The sequence below is a fragment of the Podarcis erhardii genome (genome assembly GCF_964252035.2).
Source record: "Podarcis erhardii genome assembly, chromosome: 8".
Classification (NCBI taxonomy): domain Eukaryota; kingdom Metazoa; phylum Chordata; class Lepidosauria; order Squamata; family Lacertidae; genus Podarcis; species Podarcis erhardii.
In genome coordinates, this window is record NC_138499.1 from 48093710 (window position 1) to 48119360 (window position 25651).

The 25651-nt window shown below is 38.9% G+C and overlaps 1 protein-coding gene across 1 annotated transcript in view; it reads left to right on the plus strand.

Moving 5' to 3' along the window:
• EMILIN2 (elastin microfibril interfacer 2) overlaps nt 1-25651 on the plus strand; it is a 37327-nt gene that overhangs the window by 3699 nt on the left and 7977 nt on the right. The window contains exons 2-4 of the mRNA XM_081874959.1: nt 977-1099; nt 9457-9632; nt 12361-14256. Coding sequence (XP_081731085.1) covers nt 977-1099; nt 9457-9632; nt 12361-14256 — 2195 coding nt within the window. The remainder of the gene's footprint in view (nt 1-976; nt 1100-9456; nt 9633-12360; nt 14257-25651) is intronic.

Below are 25651 nucleotides of genomic sequence, written 5' to 3' on the forward strand. Positions count from 1 at the left end.
TCCAGCTTCCATTTAGACTCTTATCAATTGCTTGTGCACATGCAACTTTCAGCATACTCTCCATCTTCAAATCCCAATTGCCAACTGCATATGACTTTGTAAAACCTCTGAAGTCCGACCGCACTCTGCAGATAACTTGCTCATTCAGGAAAAAATATATCCTAACCTTTAAATTCCCTCTGTGGACAGCTGATCATCCATCATAAGCAATCGATTTAGCAACAAAGGGTTGGTCACCCAAGTGTCCTACTACCAAAGAGATGGAAAAGACCAAAGGAGGCCATTTAGCCAAGTGCCTTCTCACAAGGCCAGAGAACATGGTTGATTCCTTAACATCTAAAGTTATCCACCCCAGATTCAGTATTCTGTGGCTTCAGTTTAATGTTAAGCAGCCAGTACCACATTTGTGTTCTAACATCAAGCACCTCCTAATTGCTTCATAATAAACTATATTGCTGGGCTGGGATGTGTATTTGGTCATTTAAAGTATCTGCATTTGTTCATATAGGAAGAACAGAGCAGAAAGAAGAATGTACTACCACACCCTAGGTTCAAACACAATCCTTGTCAGTTTGATATGAGATGCTTTTATTCCTCCATTTCAGCCTCTATTCTGTAGTCACCAGCTATATTTAGTGAGAATATAAGTTTTAACTTGGTGCATTTTATTCTTTTAAAGTAAGCCGGGTATTTTTGAATACTCAAGTTCCACAGTAGCATTCAAGAGACTACTTTTGTTACATCTCCTTATAGCTTTGAAATTGCTTTACAACCCGTAAATGTATTAGGCTAATAATAATAATAATAATCAGAATAATCAGAATAATCAGATAATTTCAAGTCTGTCTTCTCTGTCTCTTGAATGGAATCTTTGTGGTTGTATATTTGACCCAGAGAAATGGCTAATAACTTTCACTGTTTGATGGCTTAACAGTGTGTCTGTCCTGTTCTTGTCTCCCTCTCTTCTCCCCTGCAGGAACTGGTGTGCCTACATCGTGAACAAGAATGTGACCTGCTCAGTGCTGGATGGCACAGAGAGTTTTGTTCAAGTTCAGTACTCCTGTGCCTGGAACCAGATCCCCTGCCCACATGCTCCTGTGTAAGTAACAAAGGAAGACAAGGAGGAGACTGAGTGGGTGGGGAAGTATTTGGTCATCTTTCCAGCAGTGAGGTATTCCCATATGTAGGCAGAAAAATCCTCTGCTTCATCACACAACTTAGTACGGCTGTGGAATTCTTCACATTTCACCATGTGGGTACTTCAGGAGGATGTGACCATTTTCTAACATCTGATTTCTAAGCCGTAGTATAAGCTGAGCAGAGCTTGCTCTTTTTATTGCAAACATGAGGCAGCTGCAACTAATTAGAGCCATGTTGACTTTTCTGTCAACAGATAATACAACAAGTCACCATACATTATTCAGACAAAAGAAGGAAATTGCAAAAACATTACCCTAGCATAACTACTTTGGGGTTGGCATCAGTTAAGTATTATTTTTTTTAAAAAAAACTCTGATTAAAGTTGAAGCAATTAGTACCTCAATTTTTGTGGCTGCTCTGTGAACACCTGCTGCTGAGTACAATTACATTCCTTGGCCTACAATCACCTGCAGGCTCTAGTCATGCAGAGCAGTCATAAACTTTGCTGTAAATCAGTGCAGGTCCTCTTCTTTGAAATGCCTGGGTGGAAGCCAAAATGTTCCAGTAATTTTGAGCCCTTAATTTTTTGCAGTGTGTGCTGCCCTGTGATCCACATGGACAAAAGGAATATAAATAAGGGCTATAATGTTGGTGAACAGAATATACAGCCATTGAAGTGGCTATTTGAATAGGCTGTCTCAGCAAAGCATCTAACTTTAGGAGATGTTGCCAGGTGCGCAAAAATGTATTCCATCACCTGCTCTCAGAATGGTGACAATTTGAAGGTCTGGACAATATTTTACTCCCTCACAATCTGAGAAAACCTAGCAATTCAGATGCTCAAAGCCCTGTCTCTGTGTTGCTTGATCATCTAGAATGCTTACACTCAAGCTACAAGCTTCTGGGCTATATAGTTTATTTCATAAGGGAGGAGGACTGGGAGAAGAGCATATGGAAATCTTCCAGAATAGTGTACTGGCTTTCATGAAACTACCCTGGAATAAGTTGTAAAAAATTGAAACTATCGTCTTGTGTTAAATGGAAATCAGGTGCCTTGGAAATCTAGATATCTTTGCCAATGTATGTATGTCTGCATCTGGAAGAATGCTGTGAGTATTCCTGCCCCCTGCTCCCAGCAAATTTGCAGTTACTATTTCTTCAAAATCATGTGAAAAGAGGCATATGGTTAGTCACCTCCTCGGGTGTGTCAATTATGGCTTTACATTCTGATAGTAGTCAAAGACGGGACGCGGGTAGTGCTGTGGTCTAAACCACTGAGCCCCTTGGGCTTGCCGATCAGAAGGTTGGCGGTTCGAATCCCCACGATGGGGTGAGCTCCGGCTGCTTGGTCCCAGCTCCTGTCAACCTAGCAGTTCGAAAGCATGCCAGAAAGTGCAAGAATATAAATACGTACCGCTCCGGCGGGAAGGTAAACAGCGTTTCCATGCGCTGCTCTGATTTCGGTTCTCCATTGTGCCAGAAGCAGCTTAGTTGTGCTGGCCACATGACCCGGAAAAACTATCTGCAGACAAACGCCAGCTCCCTCGGCCTGTAGAGCGAGATGAGTGCCGCAACCCCAGAGTCGTCTGCAAATGGACTTAACTGTCTGGGGTCCTTTACCTTTTTTTTAGTAGTAGTCAAAGACATCCTAAGAAATTATGTAGTGCAATCCTATACAAGTCAACTTGTAAGTAAATCCTGCTGTATGCATTGGGGCATACTCCCCAGTATGTTTGTTTAGAGCTGTAACTATTGATCAGCGTTTTTGTTTTGTGTGCTTGAATTTTGCAGCACAAATGCTTTTGGCAAAAAAGTAGCTTGCCTTTGCCAAAAAAGAAGCTTACATTCAACTAAAGATTGACAACATCAGCTTAATTAGAGGAAGCTGTGGTGAGATGTTCTTTTTGTAATGTTCCCTGTTGATTCTTTTCATAGTATCTTAACTTAATTGACCACTTTATAATACTTTAAAGAGAGAAAGAGGAAGATTGGATTGGGCTGACTGATGAAAGGTTCAGTCTCTCTTTCTCTGCACCCATTGGGAGTAGTTCCACTTAACACATTAGGACTTACTTACAAATAAGTATGCATGTGTTTGCATTGTGAATTAATAGAACAGCTAGGGTGGCCTGAGCAGGTACCTTCACTGGCCTGAGAGAGACCAGCATGTGGGTACAGCTATGACAAAAAGGTCCCTCCCATGTCTTTCTAAGCAGAAAAACCATGTGGTTGATAGGGCTGCCTGCCAGGTTAATCCTACTAGGAAGGCTCTCACTCTATCTATTGTAATGAGGCCTAACAAGAAGTCTCAGTAGGACTGCCTTGAATGGTCATCTGAGCATGCTCAGAGCTGTTTCTGAAAGCCACGCCTCAAAGCCCATTCTTTTGTAGCTAGCCAGGAGAAGGGTGTGGTGGCTAGTTTGAGCAGCTTGTGTTTTTAAACGAATATTCATCAAGAGAGAGCAACAGTGGACAGGGTATCTTTTTATAATATCGATTTTTAAATCGATTTTTGTGACTGGGTGAGGAGAAATGGTTGGTGGCTTCTATGTGTGTTGCAACTTTCAACACTTCTGTATTATTGGAACTCTAATGTTTGTACATAGGCTTGAGATTGTATGGATGTTTTGTATTCCTGTTTTTCTTTAGGTTTTAAAAAACATGGTGCTGCTTGGTTGGCTACTGTGAGAATAGGATGCTGGACTAGATGGGCCTTTGGCCTGATCCAGTTGCTGATCCTGAACTACTGTGGTGATTATATACCATGGTGGATATGTGTGTTACATTATTAAATACAAACAAAGGTTTGATGAGACTGATGCACTCTGTGCATGCTCATTCTACTTATTTCTGAGGCTTATAGTTCCTAATGATGTCTCATCTGCTCAAGTCTGTGAAAGGAAGATGTGGTTTGTGAGTAGTTGGCGGTGCCCTTAATCTGCATCACATTTTAATTGGATAGAATATTGACTGTACATTTTCCTTCTCAGTAAGCCAATTGGCAAGAGCCTTCTTGTCTATACCTTTGGAAAACAAGCACACCAGTGGCTCTGAAGACTTAAGTTTACAATCCTCCTCTCTTGTCACTGGCTGTTTGGGTACAGTACTCTCATATTCTTTTAATCAAAGGGGCAGTCAACTATTTTATAGGTGCCAACTATTTGTAAAATTGCAATGTTTAGTTTCCACAGTAGCTTTGCAAGGGAGAAGGATGGGGAGAAAATCAGAAGAACTTGGACACACCCCTGGGACCACACATTCGCCACACCCCTGAGACTCCCTAGCAGCCCTACTACGTGTAGTGGGCATCAGCTGCTGCTGGGTAGAGGTAATACACAGAGCCCTAATCTGTATAAGGATGTTCATCAATGTATGCATTGTATGGGCTTAAATGTCTTGAGATAAAAATGGCTCTGGCGGAATAAATGCAGAAATCTGTCCTAAGCTGAAAACTTGCATCATATGTAGACAATACTTTTAAGTCTAGACAATCTTCGTTTTGCACATGGGTTATATTCTGGACCCCCGCATCCGTCAGCGGGCCCCACATAAAGCATTCTGCCCCGTCCCCATTCCACTCTTTTAGTAATGTTTTCAGGTCACTTCTGGATTCATCGCAGTGTGTGTGTGTGTGTGTGTGTGTGTGTGTGTGTGCGTGCATTTCCATCGGTCATTGCTGGTAGCCTAAAATTTGTTCCAGTAAATTTAAGAGTAAAAAAATGGTTTTGGGTGTCTCAAAAATATTTACAAAAGGAGTACTGCTGTTACATAATCAGGAATGACTCCTGGATGTGCCCAGGGAAAGGTTTTTCTGTAGAGGCCCCATCTTGCAGACCTCATGGGGAATGCTGCAGAGGGACAGTGTATTGGAAACAAAAAGAAGTTATCAGTGATCCTTAGTATTTTGGCATGTTTGATAGTCTCAGTTTGCTGGATGAGATGAACTTATGGCCATGTGTCATTGACCTAAAATTGCCCGTTTTTGTCTGTAAACAGTGAACAATAGACTCTTTCTCATCTATGGGTTGCAAAGGGGTATATTTATTTCATACAAAATTCATAACTTACTGCATAATTTCAGAAAAACTCAATACGAATGTTTGATCTTTGATAATACTTGATGGGAGTTTTAAACAAGCTCTTTGTTGTATTCATTCCTAGACAAATGCACAAATAGTGTTAAAACTCTCTATATTTCATAATGCAATGTAGTGTACCTCCAGGCAAATAGAAACAACATATTTCCAGTGCTGCGGAGCAGAAAGCACATATTCTCATGGTCCAGAACCTATCAAACTTCTTCTGTCTTCTGGTAACATCTTGTGGCTCCTGCTAGGGTATTGACATGGGAAATAATATGAAATAAAGTTGTACCTTGGATCCTGAATGCCTTGCAAGTTGAACATTTTGGCTCCCGAACACCACAAACCTGAAAGTGAGTGTTTGCAAATGTTCTTTGGAACCCAAACATCCGACAGTGCTTCTGCAGTTTCCGATTGGCTGCAGGAGCTTTCTGCAGCCAATCAGAAGCCGCACTTTGGTTTCTGAATGTTTTGGAAGTTGAATGGACTTCCGGAACGGATTAATGTTTTGGACTACAACTCCCATTAGCTCCAGCCCACATGGCTAATGAATGAGATAATGAGAACCATAGTCCATAACCCCTAGAAGGCACCATGTTGGCCAACCATGAGAGAAAGATTTCCCCCCAAGGATGTGGTGTTCTATTAGGGGAGAAACTACTGGTTATCTGAAAGTTGAATGAACTACAATGTTCTCACAGCAGAGGTTGCTTTAACTTTACTTTTGTATATAGCTGTACAGTGGTACCTCTAGTTACGAACTTAATTCATTCCAGAGGTCCATTCTTAACCTGAAACTGTTCTTAACTAGAGGTGTTCTTTCACTAATGGGGCCTCTTGCTGCTACTGTGCTGCTAGCACACAATTTCCGTTCTTATCCTGGGGCAAAGTTCTCAACTCGAGGTAACTCTTCCAGGTTAGCGGAGTTTGTAACCTGAAGCGTTTGTAACCTGAGGCGTTTGTAACTCAAGGTACCATTGTACATGTAGCTGATTATTCTTGATGGCAGTGGTTCTTTTAAAAACATTATTTTATGACATACTCTAGGGTTTTGCTTATTCTTTATGGACCATTATGTATTGTTCCCATACATAATGTATTTTGCCCAGCTGGCAGATTAATTCTTAGAAATATTATGTGAAATTCAACTGTAAATGGATATGGCCTGTACTTCTTAGGCAGAATAGTTTATTTGCTTTTTCTAAGCGAAGGACTACAATAATGCAGGGGAAATATAGCAATAATAAAGCCATATACTAAATTCAACATAAAACTGCAAGTGAGTCACAAGAAATGAACCACCTTACCATGGTCGCCATTTTCCTGGAATAATAGTTCCCCTAGAACTTTATTTAGACCTAGAGGGAACTATGTGCCCTACTATAGAGGACAGGCCTTTATTTGATGGACTAACTAGATTAAACTAGATTAACTGGATAAAACCCCCCGCAAGGATGGAGAACAGGCACCTTGAAGTTGGTCATAAACAGTTAGCACCTGAACAGGCACACAGTTTACTTGGTCAGAGTCTTCTCCCCTATGGCCACATGCACTGTATATCTATTTAAATTATTGTAATTATGTTTAAATTTGCATCTATGCATATAAATTATCATATGCACATTTTATGCAAATTTGTATCTTCTGTTGGCCTTCTTTTTGTTGATCTGTAAATGGCCATGCTATTAAAAATGTCGCCTTGTTTAAAAAGTTTATTTTATTTTATTTTATTTTCATGTGAATCAACCTGGGGCTTATCTGCAAAGTCATTTTAAAAAGTCTTGACCAGTGACCCACCGTCTCTGGATGTAATGCATTTTCCAGACCTTCCTTCCTGCAGCACATTCATGACTCACTTGTCAGGTTTTCCCATTCTTATTGTGTTAAACTAAGTCCCTTCAAAAAAGGGAAACTATTGCCAGAAACTATTTTGATGACAGGGTTAATCCAGCAAATGTATTTCTAATTAACAGGGAAGAGGGAGGAGAGGAACATGTGGAATAAAGGTGCTTTGGAAGGTTAAAGGCAAGAAGTGTACTTTGAAAATGGCATCACTGTGTGGCAAGGTAGAAAGGCCAAGAGCCTGCCTAAAGTTTTCTGTTTGTTTCTATGGACCTGAATATGTGGGTATATGTTACCAGCCTATGCTATGATATACAAAGGTGCAGGGAGTGAGGGAAGAAGTCCTCTAAGAATACAAATGCAGGTGAGCACTACTTTCTTGTTTTGCGTTTTTTAGGACTCAGAGATAGTCATGTATCACAATTCTCCATCTTTCTGATAGTATGCATTACTATAATAGAAGAATGAAAAGATTTGTGTTAATGCTAGCAACAGACATGCTGAACAAGTCAGCTTAGGTTTGAACCCAACAGATTGCCATAAGTTGATTTCAGTAGGACTTTGTATGTGTTCTTGATTTCAGAAAGGCAGCTTCAATTCTTATTTCCCAATAAATGAAAATGCAGGTCGTAGCCATTATGAGTTCAAGCACTTCTTCGAACTAATTAATTCATTGATGTTTGTGAAACATTTAGGAAACAGTTGGAAATCCCCAAGCGACTTCAAAGGCAAATTTTGTCTTTTTTTTCTGTAGTAAGATTTAGGAAGCAACCTTAAGAAATCTGAGCATTTTAGATGGTACAGTACAGTGGTACCTCGGGTTACAGACGCTTCAGGTTACATACTCCGCTAACCCAGAAATAGTACCTCGGGTTAAGAACTTTGCTTCAGTGTGAGAATAGAAATCACGCGGCGGCGGCAGCGGGAGGTCCCATTAGCTAAAGTAGTACCTCAGGTTAAGAACAGTTTCAGGTTAAGAACGGACCTCCAGAACAAATTAAGTTCTTAACCCGAGGTACCACTGTATTTGGGTTTGTGAGTGTTTAGTTTCTTGTGCTGCACAGCTAATAACAGAGAATCAGCTGAATCCCATGAGGAGCAAATGATTTCATTGTTGGAGAATTTTTAACTGCTGTGGATTCAACAGTAACAAATAGATGAAAATAAGGGAGTGGTACTAAGTGCTTCAACTGTTCTGTAACGTAGAATATTTCTACTTGTCTTCTACAATGGACAATGTCCTGAAGTAATCCTGGTAGGCTGGTAATCTAGCCATACTCTTTAGCTCTAACTTTGATTGCAGATTGCATAGAGAAAGAAGGCTATGTCAATCAACAAAGCTCTGTAGATCATAATAACTGAACTTATGACTACTAACTGTAGCTAATGGCAAAGCACTGGTTATAAAACGTGGGTCTTTCTACTTCAGTGGACCACAATTAAGGTTGAACCTGATTATAATTTGTTATTTTGATGTTGTTACTGTAATTTGGAAAATAAATAAAAATAGTAATATAAAAATGTTAAATAAAGAATGGAAGTTACTTTAAAACACTTTCAGTGAGTTGATACAACAAACATCTTTAAATATCAAAATGCTTTATTTATCAAACTTTGAATTGCGTTGGTGCAAAGATACCACAGTTGAAATGTGGGCATAGATTAATGCATGTGAATCAGATTTACTAGGCCTAATTCAAAGCAGTTAAATACTGTTAGGGCTGGAATATCTCTTTAATGACTTTAAATCACTTCAAAGTGGTCACTGTTGTCTCTAGCAGTGAGTTCAAAGAATACTCATCCTAGCTAAATTGCTTTCACAGTAATAAGTAGTTAAACATACATAAGAGAACAGGGAGGAAACAGGATAGTCATGGGTGGGCGGGATATTATATTTTCCCACTCTCCCCCTACTCATTACAGGGATTGTTTATATAGCTCTCTAATGACTTTAAACCTCTTAAAAGTAGTCATTGTTGTCCTGCTACATGGACAAAGATGGAATGATTTATTATTGTTTAATATGGAGGAATGGTTGCTGAAGTTGATATGTTTGATTAGAGAAAAACTATTGCTGACATTTATTAATAATAGTTAGAGAACCCCTTTTTGGACTTTTTGTGTGAAAAGGAAAATGAATGAATTTGAGACATTTGGATCTGAAGATTGGGAAAATATTGCTTAACAGAAAGTCGTACAGTTGGATGTCGTGCTAGAGTGACTGTTTGGAATAATTTCTTTTATATAACTGACAGGTGGAAAATCAGAAGTCCTTTTTATTTTTATTTCTTCTTTTTCTTTTTCTTTTCTTTTGCTTTGTTTGAAAGAACCCCCGCCCAATAAAGATCACCATAATATGTTAATGCTACCATTTTCATTTTATTTATTGCAGGTATCGTACAAGTTTCAGACCTAAATATAAAATAACATATAAGACAGTAACAGAATTGGAATGGAGATGTTGCCCTGGATACATGGGTATAGACTGCAAAGAAGGCACACCCCAAAAGCCAAGGTCTGCTGTTTACCCAGCACAGCTACCAGCAGATGACATGAAGCCAAGCTTGGGTAATTCTTTTCTTTGAATTTTGGTATGCATGTCCCTGCCCATAATTTTTCTTTTTGCTATGTTTGACACAGCACTTGCAGTCCAAAGTGTTTTATTTATTTCTCTGCCATTTATCAGTCTCATTAACCCTTTGAGGTAGGTTTTTGTGGGCCCAGTCACAGAGCCATCCCACATATACCCCAAAAATCTGGTCTGGAGGGTGCCCAAGCTTGCAGAGCTGTTTCTGAGGGTCTAGGAGGTTGTGGAGGAGACAGGAGAGGAAGAGCAAGCATAGCTGCATGGACAGAAGTCCATGGAGCTGCAGTATTGGATATGCATTATTGTATATATTTTTTAAAAAACCAGTATTTTTAAAGAACAGTCTATTAACCATATTGATAACATGGCAGTAACTATAAAGTTTTATTAAAGCAAATGGACTGATGGCGATCTGTTGGGTTCAAACCTAAGTTGACTGTTGTAGTATAGTATTATAGAAGTATAGCAAATTAACAGTATTGAGTTATAACACTTTACTTTTCTTTCATTAAAAAAGCCCTGAAAGCATTTCAGCAATAATTTTAAAAATGATTTTTTAAACAAGGCTTTTTCTACACAAAAGGTGGTAAACATATACCATCAGTCCTGGAAGTGTTCCAAGCTAAACCCCTAGTTATTATATGGGGCTCAGATTTGGACAGGCACTCACCTTAGATCTATGGAAGCTGTCCAATCAAAGTTCTTAAAGCAAATTTTCTCTGTACCACCCTGTGTCTCAAACATATCATTGCGCCTAGAGGCTTATCTTCCCTTGGTAGAATTATGGATTTGGCATAGGACACTTAACTATTGGCTTCACCTAAACTTAAATCCCCCCGGTCTAATATGCCTAGTGCTGCAAAATTGTCACAAGAGCGCCTGGGCTAAAATTGTCTATCAAAAACTTCACCACAAGAGCTACTCACTTTGGGTTTTAGCAAAGCAAACAGTCAAATTTGTCAGTGCCTAAATGTTATCGAGCATCAGAACAACTTGGTCACACTAAGGAAATTTTGCCCATGGTATGACAATTTTCCACCTACCCATTTTGACTCTCTGGCATCCTATCTGCATAACCTAGCAATTTTAAAATATAGACATGCTTTTACTCTCACGAGATTGAATGTATTGCCCTCAGCTGTATTTGAGGGACTATTCCAACAGATTCCACACGAAAAACGCTTATGTCCCTGTGGAGATGGCAGTACTGAATCGGTGACGCATACCCTTCTGGCTTGCACTCTTTATAAAGACTTGGGGAATGAGGTTATCACCCCTCTTTTATTGTCCATTCCGGGTCGCCCAGCCACTGCCACAGTGTCCTTTCTCTTGGCAGATCATGATGAGCAGGTGACAGCAAGGTTTTTAGCTGGGGCAATTAGAATAAGGTCCAATATTTGACTATTGATTCAAAACCCTAAAATGTATTTTATATAATTAACTTTTTTTCCTATTCTTTGTGTATCGTATTGTTGTATATCATATTGTTTTACTGCTATGGCCAATGGCTGACGCAAATAAAGATCCATTCATCCATTCATAAATGGTGTGTGTGTGATGAAATGGCATTCACCAAAAGAGTTATAATGAATATGTGCTGAACTTAAAATGGCCTCACCCCAGCAGTGTGTGGGCAGAACATAGGATGTACACACAGAAAAAGTGCATTACTGCCAATAGTGTAGAAATTTAATTCCAATTTCACTTGCAGCTTACAACAAAAGAACAGTGATTTGGTAGTGCTGGGGCCACTCTTTTGGAAGCAGCTGTAGTGTCCTTGAGCTTATTTCAGATTTACAAGTTCAGTGATATTTTCAGAATGTTGTATGGAATGATTCTGTATTATAAGAATATGCATTTGTTTTTTTAATGCTAGTGCTTGTCACTAACTTGATAAGTTAGTGATGACTTTTAAGCTACTGTGTGGAAACAGAGCCTAGAACCAAGAGCTGGGTGAGGGCTGTTTATGCAGGTGAACATGCTTTCTTCTGCATAAGAAGCTTTTGCTAGTCTTTCTTTCAGAGCATATTCCATTTGGCAAGGCCAGTTGTAATATTCAGTTTGGATGAATTGGGGCTGGTTTTCCTTGATGTCATGTTGCAGGCATTTCTCCTTCATTGTCAGGAAAATGTTCAGGATTTAGGTGCAGTGGCCAATTTGCACAGCTGTAGCAAAAGATAATCAGTTTGATATGCAATATCCGCCCAAAGTACTGTGCATATTTCAGTATTTGAAAGGGCAGCTTAGGTTGCTTCCCTGTATAAGCTTTTTTTGTGCTGACTCCCATGAAAGTACAGAATGATGGACTTGGGTCATAGTGAGATCAGCACAGATGATGCAGTCTCAAATCAGTATCATATTGTGTGTGTGCATTGATTGTCATATTCCTAGTCTGGTGGAAGAGTGGGGAATCTGTAACCCTTCACATATTGCTGGGCTACAACTCCCATTATCCTTGACCACTGGGCATCTTGACAAGGACTGATGAGAGTTAGATTTCAACAACATCCATCATCAAACTTCCTACCCTTGTATTAAAGCACAGAGCCAAATATAAAAGAAGTCATTCACTTTGAAGGAAAAACATGGGTGGGTGAGAAAGTTGTAAAGATTTATCCCTCTAAACCATCTAAGTCAATTTGGGGTTTTGTAACTTCAAGTTTAGTTTCAAATGCTGTTTCCACATTTTTCTTTCTTTTTTTTCTGCAGACACTAATCCGAAGCAAGAACAACAGGACTCTCAGGATAAAAGAATTCAGCTCCTTGAGGATGAAGTATTCCGCCTTACACAGACTGTGCTAGAGCTTCAGTCCTCCTTAACAGGTGTGAATGAAAACCTAAAGCTTTCTGTTCAAGAAGATGCAAGTCGGATGCTTGTATCATGGTTGAACAACCTTCATGACCGTCCAGAGCCTGACAGTACGGCTGAGGGTGATACAAAGAAAATTCATGTGTTTGGAAATAAAGACCAAAAGGAACCTGGAAAAGAAAATATAAAATCTGAACCAACAGAAGATGGATTGAAGGACAAAGATGACAAGATGGAAGAAGTGAAAGGGAAAGCAAATGGTTATGAAGCACAATTAAAACAGCTCCAAGAAGCCGCCCAAGGCCCAACCGTAATGATGCCGAGTAGCCAGTTGTATCAGCAGTACATTGATGCTAGGTTTGAAGATCTGAGACAGGAGATTTTGGAAGGATTTGAGAAGAAAATGGCAGATCTGAAAAATTCCTGTGAGTACAAACTGATGGATATTCAACAACATTGTGATGATCATGAAGCCAGCTGCCAAGGAATAAGGGAACTTATTGGAGAGAAAGAAAATGACATCAGAAAGGAGATAAAACATCTTCAGACTCTTATCCAAGCACCATCAAACCACTCAGTTTGTTGCAGTAATGCTGAAACTGATGCTTTTGGACAGCAGCTAAAACATTTGGATGAGAAGATTGACAGAACTGCAGAAGCAAATAGGATTTTAAATGCCAGAATAGATAATGAAATGAAATACATAGCTACTCCATATCTGGAAGGCAACTTTGATGCAAAATGGGAGGAAGTGGAAGCCAGGATCAATGTTACAGAGAGAAATGCTGAACAACACTGCTTTTACATTGAAGAAACTCTTCGTGGTGTTATAGCTACTGAAGTAGATGAAGCAAGAGACATATTTGACAAAAAGCTTCAGGCACTGGAAAACCGTCTGAGTGCTACTTTTCTAGATGTTACTAATATCACAAATCCAGATGAGAGAAATGTTGATCTATTATCAATTTTGCATAGCAATTCAGGGTCTGGAAATGAACAGTTTGTCTCTGAAATAAATATTGTGAAGAACAAACTGCAAGATATTGAAAACCTTTGCAGGCAGAAATGCCAGCCGGTATCACACAATGTGGAGGGCCTCCAGAGAGACATAGAAAACTGCAACAGTAAATATGATGTATTGTTTTTGAAAACAGAGGGTAATTCTGGTCTTTTAAAATCCTTAAATGGCTCTTTAAGCGAGAAATTTAATTTAATTAAAGGCAGCCAACGTGACATTCAGAAGCTTCAAAAGGATTTACGAATTATTCGTTATGGTCTGAATGCTATTGATAAAAGTGTTAAGAAACTTCAGGGTGGTTTGAGCAGCTGCAATGAACAACTTCTAGGTATCAATTCTACTTGTGAAAAGGTACAACTTGATGCTTTCAGAAAGGTAGATGAAATACAGAAAACAGTGGGCAATCAAACTCACCCAGACAGTAACTGTTGTAATGACTTAAAGGATAGGATGGAACAGCTAAGCACGAAGCTATATTATAACCTGAACAAATGCCAAGAGAAATTGCCTGGTGTCTCTGATATGGAGGGTAGAGTGTCCAGTGTTGAAAAAACCTGCAGCAAACTAGATCAAGTGTCTAGCAGCCTCCAAAGGATAAGGGAGGGATTAAACAAACATGTCTCCAGTCTTTGGAACTGTGTCAATAAGATGAACAGAACTATAATTTCCCATTCTAAAGATATTTCTGGACTCAAGAATTCATCCCAGCAGTTCCACAGCCAGTTCCACAAATTCACCATTGACCTCCAGAATCTGATGAAAACTAAACCTGCTACATGTAAGTTAGCCTCCCTCTTTCTAGATGCTAATTTTTAATTTTAAACAAGGTGACAACAGGGGTAAGCTAAACAGATTTTAAAATAACAATGTACATCATGGAGAGCAGACGGAATTGTGTTCATATTTTTACTTTCTACCTTTGTTTTTTAAATGTGGTTTACTGAAATCAAACATTTGGGGAGAATCCAATTTGAGCCAAATGCTGTACAATTTTTCTCTATACAACATGACATCACTTTATAGTAATACTGTTTTTTACAAGTTCTTGATCGGAATGTTTATGATGCATTAATTGAATCTATGAATCTAAATGTTTCTTTAACTATTTCTGGATATTCATATTCATGAAATGTTGCATGCAAACAGACAGAGAGCACCATTCTTTAGTCATGTACAGAGTGTTCAGGCTCAGACATGATCTCGCCCTACTTTCTGGGCAAACACGTGTGTGTGTGTGTGTGTGTGTGTGTGTGTGTGTGTGTGTGTATTTAGAGAACAGCTGATACTGCTGAAGTGAATCCCTTCTGCCCTACCTATGGCACACTGAATGAGACAAAAGCTCCTAAATTCAGCACAGCTGGGCATCCCTTCAGGCAGGTCTGTAGTAAAGAGTTATGGTATCCCTTAGCTTTTAGAGTCCAGTAGTGCAGAACTGTATAGCTCTGCCCTGCCCTGCTCATTTCACAACTGACACCACACGAGCTGTTGTGAAATAAGCTGCCATATTACAGTTGTTAGAATATTCAGTCAGATCTGAAGCGAAGTGCTTGCATCATAGGGCAAGCACACCATCAGAGCATAGTGAGGAATCTGTCAAAACTTTGCAGGCAGTGGAACTCCTAAATAGGAATGTAATTCCTCTGCACCCAGAGAAAATTTCCTCATGCCCCAAACATGTCACATATCTCCCTGACAGCATCCTTTGCATTTGGGACCAGATCCCCTACTCTGCACCAAGTTGCGAATGTGAAAAAATGTGAGTGTAGAAGGGGCTAGTATTTGTCTTGTTAGTATTTCTTCAGGTTTCATTTAAATGAGGCATATAATATTATTTCGTAATTTATATAAATAGATGTCTCATGTGTTGGCACAAGCATATCCATTCTGCACTATCTGTCTCATCCATGGCCTAGGCTGCCTATAAATATTCTTGATTATTTTTTTTAAGCCATGGGTAGGGAACCTGGGGCCCTCCAGATTTTGCTGGACTCCCATCTGTCACAAACAGCATGGCATTGGTTAGGGATGATGCAAGTTGTAGTTTAGCAGTATCTGGAGAGTCGCAGGTTCTCCATACTTGTTTTAAATCTTGGAGAATCAGAGTAGAAGGTTCCTGTACAGTCATAATTATATATATTTTTGGTTTTTTTTAAAAAAACTTGCTACACAGTAGAACAAACAAATGCAAGAAAAGAAAAATGTGCTGGAATTAGACTCTAGTTCCCATTTACAGAGATGTGGAAGACAGCCTTGGGTCGATTGACCCTTTACTTAGTTCTCTTTTCCCTCATATAAAAACTATGCAAGACACTCTCTTATAAAGCTTAAATGGCATATAATTTTTACTTAGTGTACTTGCAGTTTCAGATTAAATATACAATGCAGGTGGATGTTTCTTAAATTGCTAAAACCTCTTACACAGATTAAACTGTTACAGGGTAACTGATTCTGAGGCAGACAGCAGAACAATGTCACATAACCTGCTGCTCTAACTGTTAAGACTGTTCAACTAACTGCCATAACTGTACCAACTGCTATAACTGCCACAGGGTGTATGACATCACAGAGTTCTACAGCTCTTGCAATTAACCCCTTGCATATGCATTTTGGATGTTATCACCCCACAAAATGAAGTACTGTTTGCATTTCCAAAATATACGCCATTTTGAAACTGTGAGGCAGCCTTTCCCCATCTGGTGCCCTTCAGATAAACCTGCACTACAATTCCCATCATCCTTAACTGTTGGCTTTTTCTAGCCCAGGGAAGTGGTGTAGTACAGTATGTGAGATGTTGATCTGCTACTTGCCTGGACAGAATTGCTACCCAACTCAAGCTCAGAAGTGTACGGTCTACATTTGTAGTTTTCTTTTCCAAGTATATATGACTGCAAGGAAACATCCAGCCCAATATGTGCATGCTGTTTGCTTTGAATGAAAGCCTACTACATTAAATGATGCTTGTGCCAGTTAGTGTGCAAAGGATTTCAGACTTACAAAGCAAATAGGTTTCAGAATGTTTTGAGATGAAATGACAGCTGATACTGAAAATTGAGTAAGGATTCTTGGAGTACAAATAAACGAACTGTACTAGGAAATCTCTGATCAAGTTTTTCAGAGGGGTAGCCATGTTAGCAGCAAAAATGACAAAGTGTATTGTGGCTCCTTAAAGACCAATGGATCTTGTCCTACTTGTGTATATGTGAGTTTGTGTCGGTCACCTTGGGAATCAACTTGAAAAACAAAGCAGATGGTTCTCTGAATATCATTAAGTCAAACTGAAGCGTTCAGTATATGGCTGCAATAAACTGCATCTGAATGGGCAACCTTTAATCTTACATAGGTTAGTTTTAACCTCAAGCATAGGTTTATGAAAATATCTGACAATGTATTATATGACTTAAATGATTGCACTTCAGTTTGGCAGGCTCAAACCATAATTGTCTTCTTTTGATAATAATTTTTGTACTGATTATCAAACAAAACCTGTTAAATAATATATTCCAGTTGGAAATTCAAACAGGGAAAAGGTGTGCTAATTTGCAGCCAAGAATATTGTAGCTTTGGCATCAATTTTTACTTTAAGCAACATGGAGCCAAGTACATTTTTAATGAGTCAGTCCAGATGTATGTTGATGGGTTGTTGCTGTATAAGCCATGGGCCAAATCCTTATTTGGTTCTTAACTTATTCAGTGCTTCCCTGAAAGGTAGTGGGGTGCTTGCTTGGACACAGAAAGAATATTCAGTGCATTATGGACATCCTCCAACAGCATTAGAATGTCAGAGCCTACTCATGATGAGCAATTTTGTCCTAGGATCAAACTTACTGTCAACTTCTCCAGTAGCTCACAACACAAAATTGCAACGAGGCCACCTTAAATTGGTAAAATACTAATACCAGCAAGGATCCACAGCACAATACAGGTATTTGTGTTATCTTCTGATCATGCCTGGGCCATAAAACAGCATGGAGAGTTGTGTCCAATATAGTAAAGGCAAAGGGTGGAAGCAATGGTGACATTCACCTGAATTACATGATATATGTGGCAACCATTTTATGCATATCCAATTGGCATTCAACTCATAGGTCCTTTTGGACCTGGAAGAGGTCAGGACGGGGCAGGAAAGGGTGTAACAGGGCAGAGCAGACTTATGTGCACTCCAGTGACGTTCACGGGGGCCAGGAATGGAACCTCATGGTTGTAGGCATTACCAGAGGGCCATGATCCAACCATAACAGGAGTGTCTCCCATGCTGTTCTGATAACAAATGAAATGGGCTACAATTGAGGTAGAGAAAGTCAGGAAAACCATCAATGCATCTTGGTGTTCCTTCTGCAAATAGGACTGCATTAGAGGAGCCTAAGTCTAGGATCCTACTGCTGTTAAATTTTCCTTTATGCTCTCTTTATTGAATTCATCTGTAATGCTGGAAATGGATGGACATTAAACTTTGATGGAGGATAAAATTACAATTGGTTGATTGCCTAGTACTGTTACAGATTTTAGTTTTATTACTAACTTAGACTTCCTAGTATCCCTGCTTTGCATGAACCAAAGTGTAGAATCTGATGAAACCACTAATCATAATGAAAAAGAATATTTAATTAGGAACAGAAGGTAAGATGGCTGTGAAATTCTGCAGTCTGTTGGAGGAGTAGCCAATGTGGTGCCCTCCAGATGATGTTGGAGTATAACACTCATCAGCCCTAGTCAGCTGAAGGCCAGCATCTGGATGGCACTGTGTTGGGTACCCCTGGGCTAGAGGTTTTTGGTTTTTTTAAGGCGGTATAGTGGAACAAGGTTTTATGGATAAATGTGCACCTGAATTGTTTCTATTGCATGTTAAGAGATTTTCTCTTGCAAAGCATGGCATATGCTTTGCTGATGTGGTGCATAGCTTTGGATTAACTGTTGGTAACTCAAGTCATTAATCTTCTATATTTTGTATACATGGAATGGGTGAATCACTGGCTTTTAGTTTTGTTCCCTGTTCTAGTTTCTTCTTAAAGGAAATCGTATTTTTTCACTCACAAAAAAAGTCAACAATTTTGATTTTAGCACAGTTTTCTTTGTACCTCGCATACCACATCACATTAATAAAAGTTGTGGGCCAAGAAACAGAGGTTTAAATCTGAAGGTAGCTTATCTCATGGCCTGGCATCTGACCAGAAAGCAAAGAATGACGTTACTTGGCATGTTGCCTCCTTTGGTGTCATCATTTTATGTTGCTAATAGTAAATAAAGAACTATGAACACTGCTGAAAAAAGATAGTGCCCTGGGGATATTCTATTTTCAAATGCAACAATGATCTAAGTGCAGTTCGCCTTTCCAGCTGTTTTTCATGCTGTGGAGAAAAGTGCCTGCTTTATAATTTATCCAAAAAAGAGTTAGACAGAGACTGTCCTAAATGTACCCTTTTAATTTACTGAGTTAACTACAGTGGAGTGGCACCTGGGATGAATTTTGCCCTTGCTGTCTGGATTACTAACACATGCTTTGCCCAAATGGTGGTTCCTTTATCACTATTTTTAGATCTTAAAGAAAGCAGTCCCTGATATAAAGCAACTCAGTATCAAAGGCCAAAAAGGCCAAAACATCAGGTACTGCAAAGTATTAGCACATGGGCATCCATGTGTGAAATATTTATGGCGAGCCACACCAAACAAGCTGACTTCTCTTTGGAACAACGGACCATCTGATTCCATCTAGATCTTTCATTGCCTTTTTTTCTCAATGAGCAGAATTTAAGAAGAGTTAAATTATATGGATACAGTGATAGAGATAAGGTAGCTTTGTGCCACATTTTTCAGGTGGCAAACCTCTATTTAAGGGCTGTTTGGTTGAAGCCTGGTTTAATGAGAGGTATTGCATTAAAATTTGTTAGCATACTAAATTTCTTTGCAAATCTTCCCTATTGTAATTTCTCTTTTTTTGGTAATGCATGAGTGATCACCCTAGATTTAAGAAAGCATAGCTGATAATATAAAAAGTATTATTGTGTTTCTATCTAACAGCATTATAGTTCTTTTCTTATAAAGAATACTTAGTACTTATTATTGTGTTTAATTCAAAGCAGTAATTTAGCGTCCCTCAGCTTCTGAGTTCACAGCCCCCATTTTTAGCACTCTATGTCCCCTTGTTTTTCTACCTTCCTTCTTAGCTGTCAAGAACACACAGCTCCCTCTTAGCCCTTGGCTCTGAGTTATGTATTCCCCTAGTCCAAACAATCTAGTTTCCTTTCCACCAGCTATACTGAGGTAGGCAGAGCTTCCTTTTGTTTTTAAATAAAAACACTCCGAGTATGAAATACATAAGGCCTGCATCAGTTGTGAATGTCACAAGAATGTTTTCAATTGCTGCTTTTCTTGGCAAATTACATGGAAACACGTTTAAGTCACCATTTCCATATATTTTGCAGAAAAACACCAGTTTCAATGCAGTGCACTGTTCACAAATGATGCAAGTAACATGTATTTTGTACTTGATTATCTGTTAGAGTTCAAAGTATCAAATGAAAACTTGCCTTCTTTAGGGTCACTTTTATCTTAACACTGGGATTATGCAGGGAAGATTAGCATGGCTGCTTCTTACAAACTATTTTGCACTATAGGCACATGCTATCAAATAAGAATGTGTGTGTTCGTCCATATATATTTGTGTCTTGCCTTTTTAAAAAGACATGTAAATGAAGACTGGGGGAAATGTAGGGTCCCATATATTTGCATTTAAAGGGAAAGGAACTTACTTACAAATGTGTGTGGTCTTCGTAATTAGTGCAATATGTGTGTTTGAGTATTTGAGTGCAACACGTGTTGACAGGCTAGCTTCTTACATTCCATGAATTACTCTTGCTCATTAGCAGTTAGAGTATCTATGAAGACTTTTGTGACACTTCAGTAACTCAGCCAATGATTAGCTGACAGACGGCAGCCAAAAGCTGATTTGGTATATGAACTTCCTTTGCTTAGTATTATTATATACAGTGGTACCTCGGGTTACAGATGCTTCAGGTTACATATGCTTCAGGTTACAGACTCCACTAATCCAGAAATATTACCTCTGGTTAAGAACTTTGCTTCAGGATGAGAACAGAAATCACGCGGCAGCAGCGCAGCGGCCACAGGAGGCCCTAAAGTGGTGCTTCAGGTTAAGAACAGTTTCAGGTTAAAAACGGACCTCCGGAACGAATTAAGTTCTTAACCTGAGGTACCACTGTATCTAGAATAATTCTCGGAGCTTCTGTGAAAAAGCTCTGACCCTCCATGCCACTTCTGTATTCACAGCATACTCTGAACAGAATCTATCTCACTGAGATTCCAGCATTACAGGAGGTTGGACTGGATAGCCCTTAGGGTCTCTTCCAACCCTACAATTCTGTGGTGGGGGGGTGGGGGGGGATATTCAGTCAAGCAGATGCAGAAGTAAATTGCACTTAGCTTTTTCCTTTGTGAATGAAACAAAGCTAAAAAACATTTCAAGAATCAGACTGCTATAACTAAACAAAAAGAAAGCTACATTATAGCCTGCTAAAGGAAGTGATGACACCTTACAGAATCACAGACTTGTAGAGTTGTAAGGGACCATGAGGGTCGTCTAATCCAACCCCCTAAATTGTAGGAAACTTTCACCCACCCATGACCCTGAGATTAAGAGTCTCATGGTTAAGGTGGCAGTGTTCTGGGAAGAATGACTTTAGCAGTCCCACACATCCTTCAGCCCAGTGGGTTTTGACTATACTCGATTTTGGCCTTAGGCGCAATCACCAGTATTAATAATAATAATAATAATAATAATAATAATTTATTATTTATTATTTATTATTTATTATTTATTATTTATTATTTATTATTTATTATTTATTATTTATTATTTATTATTTATTATTTATTATTTATTATTTATTATTTATTATTTATTATTTATTATTTATTATTTATTATTTATTATTTATTATTTGTACCCCACCCAGCCACTCTGGGCTATTTCCAACAAAGATTAAAAATACATTAAAATGTCGCACATTAAAAACTTCCCCAAACAGGGCTGCCTTCAGATGTCTTCTAAATGTCAGGTAGTTGTTTATCTCTTTGACATCTGATGGGAGGGCGTTCCACAGGGCGGGCGCCACTACTGAGAAGGCCCTCTGCCAGAATATAACCACCTTGTAAGTTGTGGACCTTCTGTATATTACTGTCAGGAAGGTCGGGGTGGGGAGAGCAAAGTGTGCTGCAAAGGATGCTTGTGGTTGAACTAGATTGGCTGAGTGGGTGACCTTCATACCAGTCCTAGTAACAGGAGGCTTGGTCAGCTCAGGTATAAGACGGCATCAATTTCTATTCCACCATATATTCATCCCATGCAGCACTATTCCTGCTGCACTGCAGTATGGCTTCTAACAAAACCACATTATTTGTCTCACTGTCCACTATGGTGAAATTGTAAGTAATTAATTCTGTTACTCCGCATCATTGCAAGGCAAAGGAGATGCAATTCAAATTGGGGTGGGGGGAGTTATATATCTTTTGATCACATTCACTGGATGTGGGATGAAGAAGTGAACATTGGCAATTGCTGCTTCCATTTTGTTGGTTGTCAAAAAGGATGTAGAATATTCTGTGCCAAAGAGCCAAGAGAATGTAGCATTGTCAGGGGCACCCACAGGACGGAATCTGTATCTTTAAGAGATGTGCAGAATGGAAATTCGTTATGGTATGCCTTCTCCTGTCATTAAAACCCTATGATATTGAAAGGCCACATAATTTGGCTGCACAATTTGAAGTATTGTGCTACCTTAAATAAAACATGTTGGGATAATGGGATGTTTGCAGGATCTTCTCCTTGCTGTCACTTTCCTTGGAATAGGGCCTTTGGAGCACCACCTTATCAGAATATTGCTAAATTCAGCAATGACACTTACAATGTCAACATAGTTTATCTGCCTCAGATAAGCAGAACAGAATGCTGCAGAAATGTATTTCCACTCATATCTCTGTATTCTCTCATAACTCTAGAGTTCACTCAGCCTGCTAAACATAGTAATACTTTAGCTAACACATCTATCAGCACAATGATTTATACTATAGAAGATACAACAGTATTGTTTGATAGGGTGCCCATTTTTTTAAATAGTGAATGTCCAGAGGGCAGTGGGAGGTGTAGGATTTTTTTTTTCCTATATGAAATTTTGCACTGCCTAAGCAACATTCACATAGATTATCCTAAATAACACTTGCTCTGTTTATGACGTTATTAATAATCACTTTTTCTAAAGGTCTTCATATTCATCCCTGCTAGTAACTCAGTGAAATAGGCAGTGCTCTTTTTCTTAAAAAATGTTTAGGGGTACTCTCATTTTCCTAATCATATTGAAATACTGCCCATCAATGAGGCTAAACTTAGATTCACAAAATGTTTAGGGCTGTGCGTACCTCTGCGTCCCCCCAGGGGGGAAAAGCAGTGGAAATAGGGTGATTACTGTTATTTTGCAATCCAAGAACCAAGGCTAAGAGAGGCTGGTTTAGCAGACCTGTTTCCCCACCATCTGCAGTTACTAGTATATATTGCAGTTGTACCTTCTATAGGATTGCCTGTCCTACTGCATTTGGCTCCCCTTCCCCTTTATCCCCAAGGACACAAGGACCTATGCATGTGGCAGAACGACAAGCAAGGGCTCCCTCTCACGGGACTTAGGGGGAAGTAGGAAGCAGGAGCTATCAGTCCTGGCAACTGTGCTATGGAAGCTGGTCCTGACAAGCATTTTGGGTAGGCCAATTACTAGGATCACATGGAAACAGCTTGCTCATTTGATTTGTTCACTTCTCGTATCTCAGTGAACTATTTCTTTCATAATTTTCCTTTGTCATATTCAAGATAACCCTGCAGCAACTGCATATATGTTGGAATACGAACAAATATCTTTCAGTGCAGTCAGTGTAGTAGTAATTTCCCTTCAGCACTTAAGTAGCCTTTTTTTAAGTCCCCAGAGTGCATTATGCATTTTTATAATGGTAAACATACTAATATTTATCAACCTAAACTGCTTTATAAATCCCACTGAGCACTGCTGACGTATTATTTATCATCTAGCAAGTCTTATGTAATAAAAGTGGGGCTTCCCCCTTGCTGGCAATGGAGAAAGCAAAGCAAAACATACCCATGTTTTTGCTTAGCTCTGCCTCTCATAGCCCTAAGCTCTAAAGCAGCATGGATCATGATATGATGTTCTATATGTAACAGCTTTTAATCCTTGCATATGCTTCCCACAAAACCATCTGTGAACTTATACAACAATGACAAGTATATTATATGGTTAGACACAGGCCAGAAGTGGGGCGGGGGGGGGGGCAGGAGGTGGGCCAATTGGCATAGGCCTACGATTTTGAGGGAGCTTGCTCTGGGCCTGCCTGGTAGAGGCAAAGGTTATTGAAAGGCTTGGCCATATTACCAGCTTTGCAAGGCTCTAGTTAGACAGTCTGAATTCATAAATAGAAAGAAATGTTAAATTGGGAAAGATATGTCCTTAGCCCTGTTCTGCAAAAACGAGACTGCAAAGGAAACTGAGATTTCCCAAAAATGAGGGATACCTTGCTGATCCACATTAAATATGGTGACATTCTTCCCTGGCTAGTCAATTCAATAAAAACATACAGTTGCAGTTTTTGTGGTAAATAGTGAAGCTTGGTGTTTTGAGAATTCAGGTCCACTTTGTTTTGATCAGCTGCTTGTATCTATATTGTTTAACCCAAAACCAAAAGAAAATAGGTGGGGGGTGGGGTCGGGGAGTAGATTTTATTTTCAAAACATGTTTTGGCCAATTATCATTTTAAGACTTTCAGGGGCTATAAAAGACAATACATCAAATGACCACTATATTCTCAACACTGAAAAACAAACTAAATTGATAATACACAAATTGCATATATACCCTACTTAAACTAAAAATCAAACTGCAGAGATCTCTGTTAGCTATATCTCATATTCACATTAACTGGGACTTGAATTATTGTCTGAAAGAAAGAAATAATATATAAGATGAAGAATCATATGTGATTAAAAAGGACTTTAAATTGTAAGCATGGTAGTCCAAAATACCTCAGGGGAGTGTCTCCAAAGCTTATAATTGTACAAGAGAAAATCTAGCTCTTCATTAAGCCCAAAGTTTTTAGCCTCTGAGTGTAGAAACACTGTTTCTACATTGGGGCAAAGTTTTTAGCCTCAATATCTACACTGTTTCTTTCCCTTACAAAATCTTATCTGTATATAGCTTTTCAAGAGCCCAAAACATTAGATCTGCTACAGAATGATTCTGTTCCATAATGTGACTGACTGAAGGGGTACCCAGAGTTGGAGTTTTTTTTATTTCTGATACTACAAAGATAATTTTTTAAGGACCCTTGATGCTTTCCCCACATAGTTGGGGTTTTTGTTGTTGTTTTGGCAAGTGGTATAAGCTACACAGGCAATGTTACAGGTGGTAAAACATATATTTTGTGTTGAGTGATCTTAAAATTCTGTTGCTTTACAAGTGTACCTACAATACATTGTTCTTTTTAAATTATTATTAGTAAAATTTCTATACCATTCTTCATCAGAAGATCACAGGGCAATTTACAATATAAAAAACACAAAATAATAACCATAACAACAAACCAAAACAATAACCCCCTGCACACATTTTAAAGGTTATAGATTGGCTAATTAAACAAAGGTCTTGGAGAAGAGAAATGTTTTTGCCTGGCAGCTAAAGATAAGTAACGAAGGTGCTAGGCGAGCATTCCTGGGGAGAGCATTTTGTAAACCTTTAGGTACGATTGTTCCTGATAAGATATTAGGATATGTCTGTCTATGTTTTATAAACGTGACTTCTCACCACCACGTGCCTCATGTTCCTGCTTCTTTTGAACAAAATCATTGGTTTACCCTGACTATCAGATTTGTGCTGTAAAATATGCCAATATTTATACATTTTGTCCAGTAAGTTGTTAGACACATGGTTAAATATTAAAGTGCAGTTCAAACGACTAGATGGTACTTTAATTAAAATATCACTTTGTGACATTTGTGAAGCTTTACTCAAACTATTAGTCACTTTCTTTCTTTTTTAATGATATTTTATTAGATTTTAACAAGAAAAAAGTTACAAAACAATGAACAGGGGGGAAAACCACAGGAA